The 15382-nt window shown below is 33.4% G+C and overlaps 1 protein-coding gene and 1 pseudogene across 2 annotated transcripts; both read right to left on the reverse strand.

Moving 5' to 3' along the window:
* Window positions 1-332: 332 nt before the first annotated feature.
* On the reverse strand, window positions 333-1337 carry LOC110821016 (triphosphate tunnel metalloenzyme 3 pseudogene; annotated as a pseudogene).
* LOC110821143 (cuscuta receptor 1-like) lies at window positions 1294-6253 on the reverse strand. Of its 2 annotated transcripts, none has more exons than XM_088220989.1 (6): window positions 5822-6253; window positions 5365-5430; window positions 4980-5135; window positions 4533-4607; window positions 4308-4454; window positions 1294-4077 (listed from the first exon to the last, which is right to left on the reverse strand). In XM_088220989.1, the coding sequence occupies exons 1-6, from the start codon at window positions 6234-6236 to the stop codon at window positions 1856-1858; spliced, it is 3081 nt and encodes a 1026-aa protein (XP_088077115.1). In that variant the 5' UTR covers window positions 6237-6253; the 3' UTR covers window positions 1294-1855. The 2 variants fall into 2 exon arrangements, with proteins under 2 accessions (XP_088077115.1, XP_088077114.1); XM_088220988.1 differs by having other exon boundaries at window positions 5365-5439.
* Between the last annotated feature and the right edge of the window lie 9129 nt (window positions 6254-15382).

The following is a 15382-nucleotide window of genomic DNA, read 5'->3' on the forward strand; positions in this document are numbered from 1 at the left end:
CTGGAAACCAGAGGTAAAAACTAAGATATCAACATCCTTTCCTTTTTTCTTTTTTTTTTGGTTTCCTAAACTGACTTAAAAGAAAAGGCTTTACAAACACAGTATTTGGATGTATAATCTTGTTTCCTACTAGATGAACAGTTTACAACATTTCAAGAACATTAGACCTGGGTGTTGTCTAGTGTCTACCTGGTCATGAACCATACTAAGCAATTCATTATGCTAGGAAATCATCCACCCAGATTCAATTATGGAACAGAAGTACTTCAATTTCCAGGCATTTGGGGGTACCTTATGGATAACCCAGCAGTATCATTGCTATTACAATCAGCTGGCAGTAAGATTTGTCATTCAATGCCCATTTTGATAAGAGCTGTTATAACACTAGAATTAGTTTGAAGTTTTTAGAGAAACCAAAAGCTTCCAGAAAAGCATCATCATGACTCCTTATCTGGATACAAGACCTTTCCCATTTACATAATCATAATCACAAAATAATTCATGCTGTTTATCTACAGCTTTCAAAAATCCGAACAACTCCATCTTCCAGATTAGAACAGCAGAGGTTGGAGGAAAAAAAACACTGGTGTTTTTCCATGTTAATGGAAACTTCATATGTAGCAGCACCAAATGAATCAGATTCTAACAATTCCCAACTACAAATAGATGTTACTGAACAAAGAGAACATTACCCATTTTTGCAATGAGCAGCAGTCGCAATCTCATTTAGGCAGCTTCCCAGCTCGAAGCACTGCAAATTTGTTCATGTCAGAATATTGAAAATCAATACCATTCTCCCTCAAAAAATCTTCAATCAGTGCTCCATCTCTTTCCGGATCCCTAGTTTCACACTCAATCTCATAACTCGTCCCGAATTCATATATAGTCTCGTCAAGCTCCAGAGTCAGCTCTCTCCACCGGTACACTCCCCGCACATTTCCGAACCTTCCTAAATATTGGAATCCTGTCCCGGCACGCACCCCGAACTCCTCACTCACCCGCTTCATGATCTTGGTTTCGCCGAATGAGACCCATAGAAGACGCGGGTCCGCTAGACAGGCGCGCGCATTCTGGGGACAAACGGGTTCCTCGAGCTCTTCGACGCGGCTGATCCCGCGAGAGATCACGGGCTTGGCTTTGAGGGAGAGGACGCAGCGGGCATCGAGGTCGTAGAAGCGGAGACGGAGGACGGCGAGGTTCGAGGAGAGATTGGAGTCGGCGTCGTCAAAGAAAAAGTTATCTTGGATTAGAGTTTTTCTGTGGAAGGGAGAGAGAAGATCTGAGAGTCTCTGGTGGGAATCGGAGTCGGGGAGACGGAGCTTCACTTCTACTTCCATTTAGGCATTGGTTTTTTTTTTTTTTTTGGGATTGACGGTGGATGGATATTAATTTACAGTGAATTTCTTTAATTTTGGCCTCAAAAAGATTTCAGAAAGGATAAGACAGTTTTCGCATCCATTATAAATCGGAATCACACAAAGTCAATAACAACCAGTGAAGGAGACCTGATACAATGTGGGATCTTGGCATCTGTTTGGCAAGCAGGAGAGTGAAAGAAAAGATAAATCGACAGAAGGGAAAGTGACAATCAGTCTTTTTCTTTTGTTGACGAGTCATTCCCATTTTTTTATCTGTGAATCAGTAAATTTTTTTTTTTTTAATCCTGTAAAAACAAGTTTTGAAGACTGAATTTTTAGAAGAGTAAATTACATAAAATTACCATTTAAAAATTTATATTTCTTCTTGCCGACTTGGACTGGATTGTTAAAATTCTTATTTCTGGCATCTTATTTTTGTTTCTACAGATGCAGATATTCAAAAAGAGTCACAAACAGAGTAAACCATCAACAATCTATTACCATACAGACCTAAAAAGCTTATAAAAAGTATCATAAACAAAATAATAGCATGAATAAATACATTCATGAAATCTATACTGCCAATAGAGATTAATATGAAGAACAGAAACAACTCCAAAGAAAAATATAACAAAAGCCATTGAAAAACTAGCAAAAAAGATCAGCCAATCAATCTCCAGCCATTTTTCTTCACTTTGATCTGATGAAGGTATGGTTTTCTTATTCCAATCATCTTCCCCTTGGCACTTCTCCAATGGATATCCACATAAAAATTTATTACCTTCGAAGCTGCTTTTTGCAAATGTCCCCAATTGTCCTCGATCATCAGGAATTTTTCCCGACAAATTGTTATACGCAGCGCTAAATACTCCCAAAAAGTGAAGTTTGTTCAACTCTGAAGGAATTTTTCCAATCAAGTTATTGTGGGAAAGGTCCAAACTCTCTATCTTCTTAAGGTTTAAGAATGTTATGGGAATTGAGCCTGTGAGTTGATTGTGAGACAAATTCAGTGCATGAATCCCAGACATCATTCCTAGTTCTCCTGGGATGTTACCTGTTAAGTTGTTGTAGGACAAATCCAATGCTGACATGTAATTGAGAATGTCTCCCTCGTAGGAATTGTTCCTATTTTTCGCAATAAACTCAACTTCATCTTGCAAATTATATGATCTATATGGGGTAAGAACTTGATGGTGAAGTACCTTATACAATTGGCTTTTGTATTTGTAAAATGAAAAATGCCAAAAATTGGTTATAACTCTTTGAAATTTGAAGATATGATCATTAGTTACTAAACTTCCGAATGAGATATTGTCGAAGCAATGAGGAATTGACCCACTTAAAAAGTTGTGGGATAGGTCCATGAAGCTTATCTTTTCTAATTGGCATAGAGCTTTAGGAATTGTACCACTCAAGTAATTTTTTCCAAACAACATAATCCGCAAGTTCGGAACTGTAATTATGTCAGGAATGCTGCCAATAAAGCCATTATCTCTAATGTTCAGCATCAACAATGTCGATGAGTTGAGAAGACTTTTAGGTAATCGTCCACTGAGATTGTTTCCTTGTAAATTTATACGCTCTACCATTTCTAGTCTTAAGCATGAAGGTAAAGACCCTGACAAAGAGTTGTGAGATAGGTCTACTAGTCGAAGTGTACCTTTGAATTTATTTCTACCCATATTGCATGGAATTTCACCTTCAAAAAAATTATTATTTAGTAAAAAGATATCCAAGCTTGTTATATTATCCATCCATCTCGAAATTTCTCCTGACATGTAATTGTTGCCAACATCTAATAACTTTATATCTGGACATTGTAATATTGCATTTGAAAAAGTTCCACTGAACAAATTGTTGTTCAAATGTAATGATGTTATCGAAGTTAAGTTCAAGTGAGAAGAAAATATCTCACCGTAGAACTTATTGTTACTTAAGTTTAGAACATAGATCCTGGTGCAATTTACCATCAATTCCTTGGGGACTTCTCCTACAAAATTATTATTGGACAAATCCAATCCTTCCAATTCATTCAAGTAACCAATTGAAGATGGAAGACTGCCTTCAAAAGCATTGTTGGACATATTAAGATGCAATATGTGTGGAAGAAGGTTCCCAATGTTTTCTTGAAGTCGTCCATTCAAGTCATTGCCTGAGATATCCAAGTAAATTATATGATGAACATGCCATAGCTGAAGTTGACCGGTGAAAGAATTATTTGTTAGATACAAAGCTTTCAGCCCAATATTATTCTGAAGAAACCAACTAGGGAAGCTTCCTCCCAAATTATTGTGAGACAAGTCAACCATGAGCAAGTTGGATTGGTTCAAGAGGAATGTAGGCACATGACCAGTGAGCTTATTCAGGTTGCAATTAGATAGCACAAGAACCTTTAACTGAAAAGAAGGAAACCAATCTGGATCTTCAGTTTCAACCTCGAATTTGCTATTATCACTTAGAAATTGAACCACCTCAAGCTTGGAGTGATTAGCGAATGAGCTGAATGAGAACAAGCCCTCAAAACAATTATGACTTAGATCTATGTACTCAAGATATGCAAGGCCCGGTACTAAAGAAGAAGAAATGCTCCCTGTAAATTGGTTTTGAGATAGATCTAAAATCTTAAGGGATGTCAAATTTTTTAGGCATGTTGGAAGGCTCCCCTGAAATCTATTCCAACTAAGATCTAATTCTTCAAGATGCTTCAGTGCACATAAACCTGCAGAAATAATTCAATTTAATCACATCTTCTAAAAATCCTATTAGCAATTTTCTCTAACTACTAGCTATTGCATTAGTTTCTTTGTTGTTCAAAAGAGAGAATAAATATATCATAACCAACAAACATAACTAGTAACTTTTCATTAGTAAAATTTTCACCCATGGCCATTATGAAACTAAAGCGGAAAAAAGTCTCAAGAATGCCCATAATTGATAATTGATACTTACCCGGGATAGGTAGAGAGTCGTTAAGTTCGTTATCATGCACAGAAAAAACCTTAAGAGAAGATAGTGCTCCAATTTCTGGAGGAATGTTCCCACTAAATAGATTGCTGCTCAAATCTAACTCCTTTAAGTTTTTGTAGGTTACCATATCTACCAAAAGGAAAATATATTGTCAACAACTCACAAAATTGTCAGGAAAGTTCAGAAAGAAAAAATTATCTCACTTGCCTAGAATTGGAAGGGATCCGTTAAAGTTATTTCCGGTCAAATAAAGCTTCTCCAAATTGCTGAGGTTTTTGAAATCTGTAATAGAGTGATAATATTTTCAAAGGAAAACAAAAGATATATTATTAGGAATCAAGAGGAAAAGATATTCCCCTCAAGAAACGTAAATGGTATGGTAATTAAATGATTGCCTCTTAGCTTCGATGAAGCCAAGAAGTTGATTGAAACTAAAAAAGAAAAGGTTAAATATATGACGATGTAGAATAAGAACATGTAAGATTTTTAATTGTCTCATAAAGTATATTTAACTCTACTATCACACTCAAGAACTAGACAAAGGCTGTCTTCTAGTAAACTCAATAGAAATTAATCATCACTTTTTTAAACTACTCCCTCGAGAAGTATACAAGAAACAAAGATAAACAACAGAAATAAGTTAGATACACCTACCATGGCTAGAAAGTGGTCCTCCCATGTTATTAGACGCCAAGGATAGAGATGTAATAGCAGGGAGATGATTCAAGTATCTCAAGATTCCATTGTCAAAAGAGTTATAACTTAAATCCAGGTGCTTTAGTTTCCTAAATCTGGAAAAGCTCGAGGGATCTGTGAATATTTGGAAACCATGTTGAAATGTCATAAAAGATATATATGTATCCAGATTGTGTGTGTGTGAGTGTGTATATGTATGGGTGCACGTACGTATATGTATACACAGATTGGAAACCATGTTTTCATTTTAGCTCGGGATATGTGTGCACATGTGAATGTATGTATGTATATGCACAGATTGTGTATGTGCAAATGGCAGAGTGCTTGTTGACAATTTATTTACCTTGTGGCAAAAGAGAAGAATTGAATCGATTCCAACTTAGATCCAACAACTCCAAATTCTCCGGTGCTGAAAATTCTAATCAAAATTGTTAGCACTTAAAATCCAGATGCTTTAGCTTCCTAAACTGGAACAAGCTTGGGAAACTCTGTGTATATTTGGAAACCATGTTGAAATATCATCAAGAATTCTGGGGACATCTTGAAATAAATCTCTCTATTTATTTCAAACATAACTTAAATTATGAAAATAAATTTAATAAATATATAATTTAAATTATGGTAAATTTTTTTTTATACATAATCTATTTCATCAATTTAAACATAAAATAGAACAAATATATTATCTTAATAAATAACAAAAAAAAACCCTTAAACCCTTAGCGTGTTTTATGCATGTGTACATATACATATGATTGAATAATGAAAATTTACTTTTAATGAAGTAAACATATACATACCTGCATTTCCAATCGAACCAAATAAATTGTTCATGGACAAATTCAGACTTATCAGATGTTTAAAGGGCAAGAAGATGGAAAAATTTAGAAACAAAATATTTTCAGGTTGATAGTGAATGTAATAGTAGTCACTGAGACTGTTGTTATTGAGATTGTCAAGCCATAGTTGAGTGACTCGGTCTGTGGTTGAGTTGCAGGTGACTCGCTCCCAGTTGCAGCAGTCACTGTAATCGTCATCAAGCCATGAAGGAAGAAGATCGATGGCATCTTCACTGTTTGATTTGAAGAAGGCCTTGAAATCTAAAAGACCTAATCTCTCTTCTTCCCAACAACACAGGCCTCCATGGAGTTGAATCAACAGTACCATCACCACCCAGTTTACTACCGTCAACCACGACCTCATTTTGATTTTCATTCTGTGAGAAATCAAAATGGAAGATGCAGTGCTGATCTACCTCCATTATTAACGTATATATAATGCATGCTGCTCTAATTATGACCGTTGGATCAGCAACGAACAATCACAGTCATCCATTCTTTCAATTTTTCAAAATAACTTATAATATTATGCAGTAATTATTTATACTTTATACATAATTTTTAACTAATGTGCTATTTACGCAAATATAATTATTTTCTAAAATAAATATACCGAATTTAATTTTTTGTATTTAATTTAATTTTAGTAGAGTTTTCAGAAAAGATTATTTAATTAACTGATTTAACAAGTTCATTGTATATATAATTTTCATTATTGCCTTTTAATATTAGATATATGTCTTTATATAATAAAATTTACCTTTCCATAAATTTCTTTGATTCACCATTCATAACAAATTTTGCACAATTTTGTTTTTTAAAATTTGATGTATTTACATATATTTATAGGTAATATATATTGACTAGTATTTTTTTACTGATAATTTATAATAATTATGTAATAATAGAGTAAAACAATACAGTCATTCATCTAACATATATTAAAATAATAAGACAACCTTTTAACATCTTAGAGTAATTATTCTTTTCTTTTAAATGGGTTAATAAAGGTAACACTAAGTAATCCACTCTACAATAATAATAATAATAATTTGTATGATTTTAACCACAATAGAAAATTTAATCGAAAATATTATTCGTGTTAGAACTAGTCCGATTAAATTTTCGATTAAACCTGACCTAACACAAATTATGTGTTAAGAATAATTTTTTTTTTAATTCATGTCATTACTATTGAATATTATAGTGTTATATATACAGATTTTTTATTACGTAAAAAAAAATTTAATTATAATTAATTACAAAAAGATGTAATTTTATCTTTATATCATTAAACTTGATTTACTTCATCTCTAACACCCTAATTTACTTTTTCTCTTATATTCTGATTTACTTTCTCTTTAAAATCCTGATTCATTTCTTCTTTAATGTCCTAATTTACTTTATCTTTAATACCTTAATTTATTTCCTCTTTACCACTTCATCTCAAGCTGAAAAATAGATGTTGTCAATTTCCAGCTTGCAAGTAAGAGTTTGCAATATTAGATTGTCTACACATTCAATTAATATGTCTGCAGTTGAGAATCAGAGTCATGTCATGATCATGAAATCCTCTTCATCTCGGGCATCGAATATAAGGTCTCTAAGATCTGGTACTTAGATAATGGTTGAACTTCTTTTTCCCTTTTAGGATGAATTAATTGAGATCACCTCAAATAATTTTTTATTTTAAAACATTGTATAACCTGAATTGATTGAAACTCGTAGGTGAAATTCCTATATGGGAATATACTCTAATATTTTGAGATATTATCTGCAACATCTTTTAAGAATTGAATGGTAATTAATTATCGAAAATGAAAAAATTACTTGAAGGATTTTACCTAGAACACGTAGTTGTGTGAAGTTGTTTACATATGAACATGATAAACACAACAAAGAGAGTTGTGTACAGTTGTTGAATGCACAACTGGATAGAGAGGAATGCCACAAGAGCCATGGCTTATAATTGGTGACTAGTGGTTGCAGGAAGTAGCGGTTAGTTTTGGTTGAACTAAGAGGTGCACCTAAGTTAGGTGGCGACTACAATGAGCTGCGGCTGCTTTTAGTGCAAACTGTGAAGGCCGACTAGTGGTGGAGGTGACCGGTCTTGTGGTGCGAGCGACAAGAGGGTGGTAAGCCACCTATGAAAGTTGATCTATTTTTTAGATTTTTTTAAATTTCGATAATAAAAGTTGAATAAAATTTATTAAAGAGTATAGATTTCTTCATTTAAAATTATAATATTATATTTAAGTGATTTTTTTTATATTGACATGTGTTCTATTAAATGTTACGAACCTATATACATAATGTAACGGCCCCGAAAATTAAAAAGAAAATGTATATAAAAATTCTAAGTGCATAAGCGAAATAAAAGATTATGGTTAACATTCCTTACACAATGACCAAAACGTACTAAACATATGAAAGAATAAGTTAACTAAAGAAAATACTAAAAATGAATACTATAAGGAAAATTATAAAATATTTAGGCATCTACTAGCCGTCTTCCTGCGGAATGGGCTCGAGAACCAAGTTCTCATGATCTGAAATGATTAAGTAAGGAATGAATTACACTAGCCCAGTAAAGATGTCATACTATATCACTGTCACAGAAGTAAAGGTTGGTAGAAAAAAAAAAAACAACCAATGGAGCACAATTTTTAACAAATTCATTTATCAATAATAAAACCCTTTACTGTTCACTTACCTCGGTGAGATTCATGAAAACGACCCTTAAAAAATAATAAGATCATAGATATCATGAAATCATACACACTCTGTAACATAGCACATGTCATACTTTTATATTTCAATCATCAAATGATAATTTTTCTCTTTTATCAGCCTACCAGTATCCATAGGGATCCATAGGGGTCTACTCTACACGTGAACCATTCACTTTAACAACTTAATTCCAGGGCCGTCCCCATACCTCGTCCGGTATGGGCGCCAAAATGATGAACTTCAATACCCCGTCCGATATGAGGGTGAAGCGGGCCATCCCCATACCCCGTCTGGTATGAGCACCAAAACATTTAAAGTCTCTATACCCCGTTCGGTATGAGAAAACATTCCTGGTAGGGCTCCCTATGGACCCGGTCCGTCCACCATCTCCCAGGATATCTAGTGAGGCTTTCATCATATCCAATTATCAATTCAATCCCATTCCTAATTATTCATAGTCTCCATTACCCAATCAAACATGAATATTTAAACAAGTAACGTGCATTCAACAAGGCAAGCATACATTAAATCCACGAAATCAAGCAGCAGTGAAGTAAACAGTGATTCATGCATATGAAACTATAGAATAAATAAGCCACATACCATCACGCATTTAAAACTATAAAATAAATAAAACAGGAACTGACCGAAAAATATATCAGATTCGGGCTCCATTAGTAACCTTAATTAATTATACATATCTATCAATTGCAAAAATACGATATTTCCATTTAATCGAACTTTAATTCCACGATAGGAAATAGGGTGAGGGATCCTTACTTGATTCGAAGTTTAAAACCGATTTTTCACTGCACTTTCGGGCAGTCCCTAGATTTCCTGAATTTTTTTCTGGGAACTGAAATGCACTTACGGTACCTGCACATGTCCCCAAATAACTCAAAATCAGACCCAGGGCCTACTCGACCAATTTCAGAATTCCGTCACTGTGGCTCAGCCATGCTCCGGCAACGGCGGCGGCAATCCACATCGGGTTGGCTGTTTTCGGCCGTTTCTGGCCGAATTCAGCCAAACTAGCACCAATCCTTGCGAGAAAACGCACATAAGGCCCTCGGTGGGCCGAAAAAATACAGAAAATCGAGACTTACCGGCGGCGGGGCTTTCTAGTGCGGCGGCTCCTCCAGCTCGAGTCGCGGTTTGGTGTTTTGCTTCGGTCAACCTATAGAGGAAGGAACGGTAGGTCATAATGGTGGAAAAATTACATTGAACGGGAATCGGGAAGGGCCTCATCGGAGGCAAAAATTGAAAAAACTCGCGGCGGCGCCGCTGGGCTTCGGCAGTGTTTTCCCCCAATTGGCCAGTGTTTTGGCTCCGATTTGGCTACAGGTGGGTTTAGAATCGAAATCCAAGTCAAGTGGAGAATTTTTACCTCGTTTGGCGGCCGAAAAGTGCTCCGGTGCGGCGGCGGGTGGCGGCAGTCGGTTCCCCGGTGGCTAGGCTGTCTTCTCCGGCGAGAGCTCTGGCGGCTAGAGTTAGGGTTTGGGTGTGGATGAGATTATTTATAACATTCTATTTTTAATCTGAGCCGTCCATCATGATTTAATCTGGACCGTCCGATCGCGATTAAATAGGAAATTAATCTGGGTCGTTCATGTGCGATTCAATCTGGACCGTCCGTACGCCTGCAATATGGGCCATTCGCACGCGCCTTTGATCTGGGTCGTCTGTGCGCGCGGGAACGGATTTTAGTCGTTCGATCGCGTGTACGCGGATCGTCCACGCGGCTCCCTTCCGCGTGGCCTCTCACGTCAGCGTTTCTGCCACGCGGCATGTCCTGGTTGGTCGGGACTGTTGACCGGGTTGCTGACGTGGCGTAATTTTTTTAAATTGCATTTTGACCCCCCTATTTTCAAATTTCTTTTCAAAAATACTCCTAGAACTCGAATTTTCACCCCTTTTTTCAAAAATTATTTTCAATTAAATTCCAAAAATAATTTTATCTATTTTTATTATTTTTATTTTTATTTCTATTTAATTAAATTAAACTAATTTAAAATCATATATTATTACATAATAAATCATTATATTCATATAAAAAAATTACAAAAAATTAAAATAAAAAATAATAATAATAAATTAGGGTGTTACACATAAATTTTTTGATGAAAAATAAATAAAATAGACAATTATTTACATGTTATATATAATTAAAATTAAAACATACATCGAATATATTTTGTTAACAGAAATTAAAACATATTACATATTTTTACTAAATTAGAAATATATATTATATATATATATCAATTTTAAAATGTATTATATACTACGATCAAGTTTTTAACTTTTGAACAACATGCCTCGACATAGCAAACAAAAAATGAGATATCTTAGTTTGGTTATGAGCAAACCGATTTGAGTACAAATTTCCATGCATTGTTTAATATATTAACAGTTTTAAAATCCTAAAGAAGCATTAAAAATCATAATTTAAAGTCGGTCACTAATTAGGATTCAAGTCCATGCAGGAGACTACACGGAATGCAATCAATAGACTTATATTTTCTTTCTAGTGGGACAATATATATATATATATATATATATACTGAATATATTTGTTAATTTTAGTATAATTTTCAGAAAAGATTATAATTAACTGATTTAACGAGGTAATTGTATAACATAATCTAGGTATTTAGGTTAATATTATCATTTTCATTATTGCCTTGTAATATTTGATATATGTCTTTATATAATAAATTTACTTTTTCAATAATATCTTTGATTCACCATTCATAACATATTTTGAACAATTTAGTTTTTCAAATTTTGATTATTTACATATATTTATAGTTAATATATATTTACTAGTATTTTTTTACTGATAATGTAAAAGTCCGGAATATCAAAGGATATGAATTTGTATTTCAAATACAGAATCAGATAATAATTAGGGTTTATATTCTTTATACAGTAAATTAGAATATCCAATAGAATTACGAGAATATCTCTACTACAGCGGCTTTTAAAAAAGAAACAAATAAATGACTTAAAATAAATATATAAATATTCTATGGGTTGACTTCCACTAACTCTTGAAGGGATCTAGGAGGTAAACTACTCACAACCTTCTTACTGATCGAGATATGGATTTTGGTCATCTTGATTTAAACTGGTTAATAGAAGAGTGAATTACACTAATCTAGTAAGAATGTTATGTTAATCACTAATACGGAAAATAAAAGTTTGTAAAAATCACAGAACAACTAATTGAGCCCTTAATTTAAGTAAATACCTTTAACATTAAAACATTTATTTCATACTTAGTGTTACAAATTTTTCAAAAGTTAATCTATGAAAACAAGTAACTAAATCACACTCATATAACATTTATAATTTCATGTATAAGTGAGTAAAATCAGTCATTCTCCCTTTTTACCTGTTTATTAGGACTCCTGGGGGTCCATAGGAATTTTTTTACTCATGAACTCAATATTTAGATTTGTCAATTTATCCGGCCATCCTCATACTCTGTCCGGTAATGGGCGCCAAATACCATCAACTCGATATCCCGTCCAGTATAAGGTGAACCATATATTTAAAACCCTTCCGGTATGGGACTTCTTAGCCCCGTACGACTGAGATAATGTCCATAGTAAGGTTCTCTATGTACCAGGTCTATCCACCATTTCCTAGGGTACCTAGTAAGCTTCCATATATATAGATTATCATCGTCCAAATAACTACCAATTGCATATCAGCGTCTCATTACATATTCACATATTAATTTAAACGATTTCTAAGCAAACGATACAATTTAACATAATCGAATAACTAAGTAACCAGATAACCAAATAAACAGTACAAGAAAAACTAAATAAACAAAGTAACCGAGAACACAATTTTAAACTAGCAATTTAATGCACATAATAAACAGTAAACATCTTAAACAACACAGGAAGAAATAAACAGTAAACTAGGACAATCGTACATTGATCAGTTCCGACTCCATTAGTGACTTATAATTATTGTTAGAGTTTTTCTAATTTTCACAAAATACAGAATTATTGATTATTAAACATCAATTTACCGTAACAGAGAAAAAGGTGAGGGATTCATACCCCGATTGGTATTTCGAAACGTCGTACTATCTATTACGTCTACTAACAGGTCCCAGATTTCTTGAATTTTCTTTGCAAAAATTAAAATAATCGTTACATACCTAAAAATACCCCCAAAAAAATAAAAAAAAAATCGAACATTCCTGCAGGAGAGGTCTCCAGGTGCGGCAACTCCACTGCTTCTTCTTCACGGGTGAGGTTTCTTCTTCGGCTAACATGCACAGAAAAGGATGGTGAATACAATGGTCGAAAAATTATGTGAAGCAGAAAACAGGAAGGGGATCATCAGAGAGGATTTAAGATTTTGGTCACGGCGACTCCATCGGGCTTTACTTGCAGTTTTCGGTTCACCAGTCGTTCTTTTTACTCTGATATGGCCATATGAAGGCTCGAAATTGAATTCCGAGCACAAATGAGAAAATTTTACCTTTTTTGATGGTCAGTGGTGGCTCTAGTGCAGCGGCGGCTGGGGATCTCCTTCTCCGGCATCTGGTTCTTATTCTCCGGCGAGGGCTGGACGGCTAGGATTAGGTTCTCCTATGATGCAATATTTAAATACCCATCCCATGTCGATTTGAGCCGTCCGTTCAGGTCGATGTAGAGCGAGGAGAGTCATCTGATCGTTGTCCATTTAGGCATATTGCATGGACGAATCTGGGCCGTTCATTGCAATTGATCTCGTCTGTTCAATCGCGTCTAAAGAAAAAATACATCTGAATCATCCGTGTGCGCAGGACGTGATCGGGATCGTCAAATCGTAAGGCATGCGTATCGCCTGCATGATCTCCCGCGTGGCACCGATGTCAGCGTGTTTTGTTACACGACGTGCTCTGTTTTGCATTGGTTACTGACTAGGCCGTCCTATGTAGCCGAATTTTTTCTTTTTGCGATTTTACCTTCTGTTTTCGAGTTTTCTTTAAAAAACACCTCATTTATTCAAAATTTCACATATTTTTCTCAAAATTATTTTCAATTTCATCCTTATTTTATTTTTTCTCAATAATTTAAATAAAATTAAAATAAAATAAAATTAGATTAATTATTTACAGAATTTTTATAAATAAAAAAGATTATTCTAGTGCGATTTTTGAGGCCGGGTATTATAAATAATTTATAATCATGCAATAACAAAGTAAAATAATACAATCATTTATCTAACATAAATTGAAATATTAAGATAACCATTTCACATCTTAGAGTAATTATTCTTTTTTCTAAATGGGTTAATAAAAATAAAACTAAGTAATCCGCTCTACGATAATGCCAAGAAAGGTACAACAGTATATACTACATCTTCTATTTATAACATATCTTACATAATCTCCATCAATATAGACTTCTAAAAGCAATTTGTTATTCTTTTTTACCATAATTTTTTCCTTTTAAGTATTGTAGTACTATGGAGATTGTTTGTAGGTGTACTTCTATTGAATCATATATGAATTTACTTATAACTTTTATTGCATAAGCGATGTCCAGTCTCGTGTAGGATATGTAGATCAACCTCCCAACTAATCTCTTATGTATTTTTTTGTTTATTAGTATATCTTTCTTTGTCAATCCTAATTTGTGATTATGATCAATAGGTGTACCATATGGTTTCCATGCTAACTTGTCAACATCTTTTAACAGATCACGATTGTATTTTTATTAAAAAATAAAAATCTCATATTTAGAGCGATCAACTTCAGTTTTCAGAAAATATTTAAACTTACCTAGTTTCTTGATCTCCAAATCTTTTGTTAGATATTATTTTAGTATTAACTATTCATTATCATCATTTTTTATTGTGAAATTATCACTAACATATACTGGGATATTTGTAATTCCCCTTATTTTTTAGTGTTTGATGAACAAAATTTAATTTCCTTGAGCGTACTTAAATCTCATAACTATCATCACCTTTATGAATCTGTCAAACCATGTTTTTAGTAACTGTTTGAGTCTACTTTATTAGTTTATCTTATTTCTTCCTATTTCTCTATTAAAGCCTGGCGAGATATTCACGTAAATTTTTTCTTCTAAGTATTTATGCAATAAGACATTTTTTATATTAAAACTATTGTAATCACTAGACAAAGTAGACAACTACTGATAACAAGATTCACAGAGTTTTCATCTTGACTACCAGTGTGAATGTCTCTTAATAATCTATCCTATATGTTTTAAATATTGCTATATATATATATCTTAATTATTCTATTTGTTTTAAATTTAGTTGAGAAAACTCATTTATGTCCCACCTATTTTTTTACTTTTGAGTAGATTCACCATTTTTCAAAGTTTGGTTCTTTTCAAATGTATATATTTCCATGGTCACTAATTAGGATTCAAGTCAATGGAGGGGTTAAGTCCATGGAGGAGTCTACACGGTAACCAATCAATAGACTTACATTTTCTTTTTAGTGGGACAATGATTATATACATACATATATATATATATATATGTGTGTGTGTGTGTGTGTATGTCTAAGTACTTTTAATCATAATTTACATAATTATATAATTACGTAATGATAAAGTAAAATAATAAAGTAGTAATTACTTAGACATAGTAGAATAACTATTTTTTTAAAACTTAAGGAAAAAGGACTTAAATTTAAGCCAGTTATTTTCAAATAATCATATTTTGTAGGAACAGCTACAAATAACAAATGGTTGGATTAAAGAATACATTAAATTTTAAAAAAATATATTATATAGTTTTAATTAA

The sequence above is a fragment of the Carica papaya genome, chromosome 5 (genome assembly GCF_054855325.1).
Source record: "Carica papaya isolate Zhongbai chromosome 5, ASM5485532v1, whole genome shotgun sequence".
In the NCBI taxonomy this organism is placed as follows: Eukaryota; Viridiplantae; Streptophyta; class Magnoliopsida; order Brassicales; family Caricaceae; genus Carica; species Carica papaya.

What these genes read in the sequence shown, in the direction of transcription:
- LOC110821143 (XM_088220988.1), bottom strand. Translation starts at nt 6,236, where the DNA reads ATGAAAATCAAAATGAGGTCGTGGTTGACGGTAGTAAACTGGGTGGTG. An exon ending in TGGTTCGATTGGAAATGCAG is followed by an intron (nt 5,440 to 5,821) that starts GTATGTATATGT and finishes AATTTTGATTAG; the next exon opens with AATTTTCAGCACCGGAGAAT. An exon ending in CGACTCTCTACCTATCCCGG is followed by an intron (nt 4,078 to 4,307) that starts GTAAGTATCAAT and finishes TTATTTCTGCAG; the next exon opens with GTTTATGTGCACTGAAGCAT.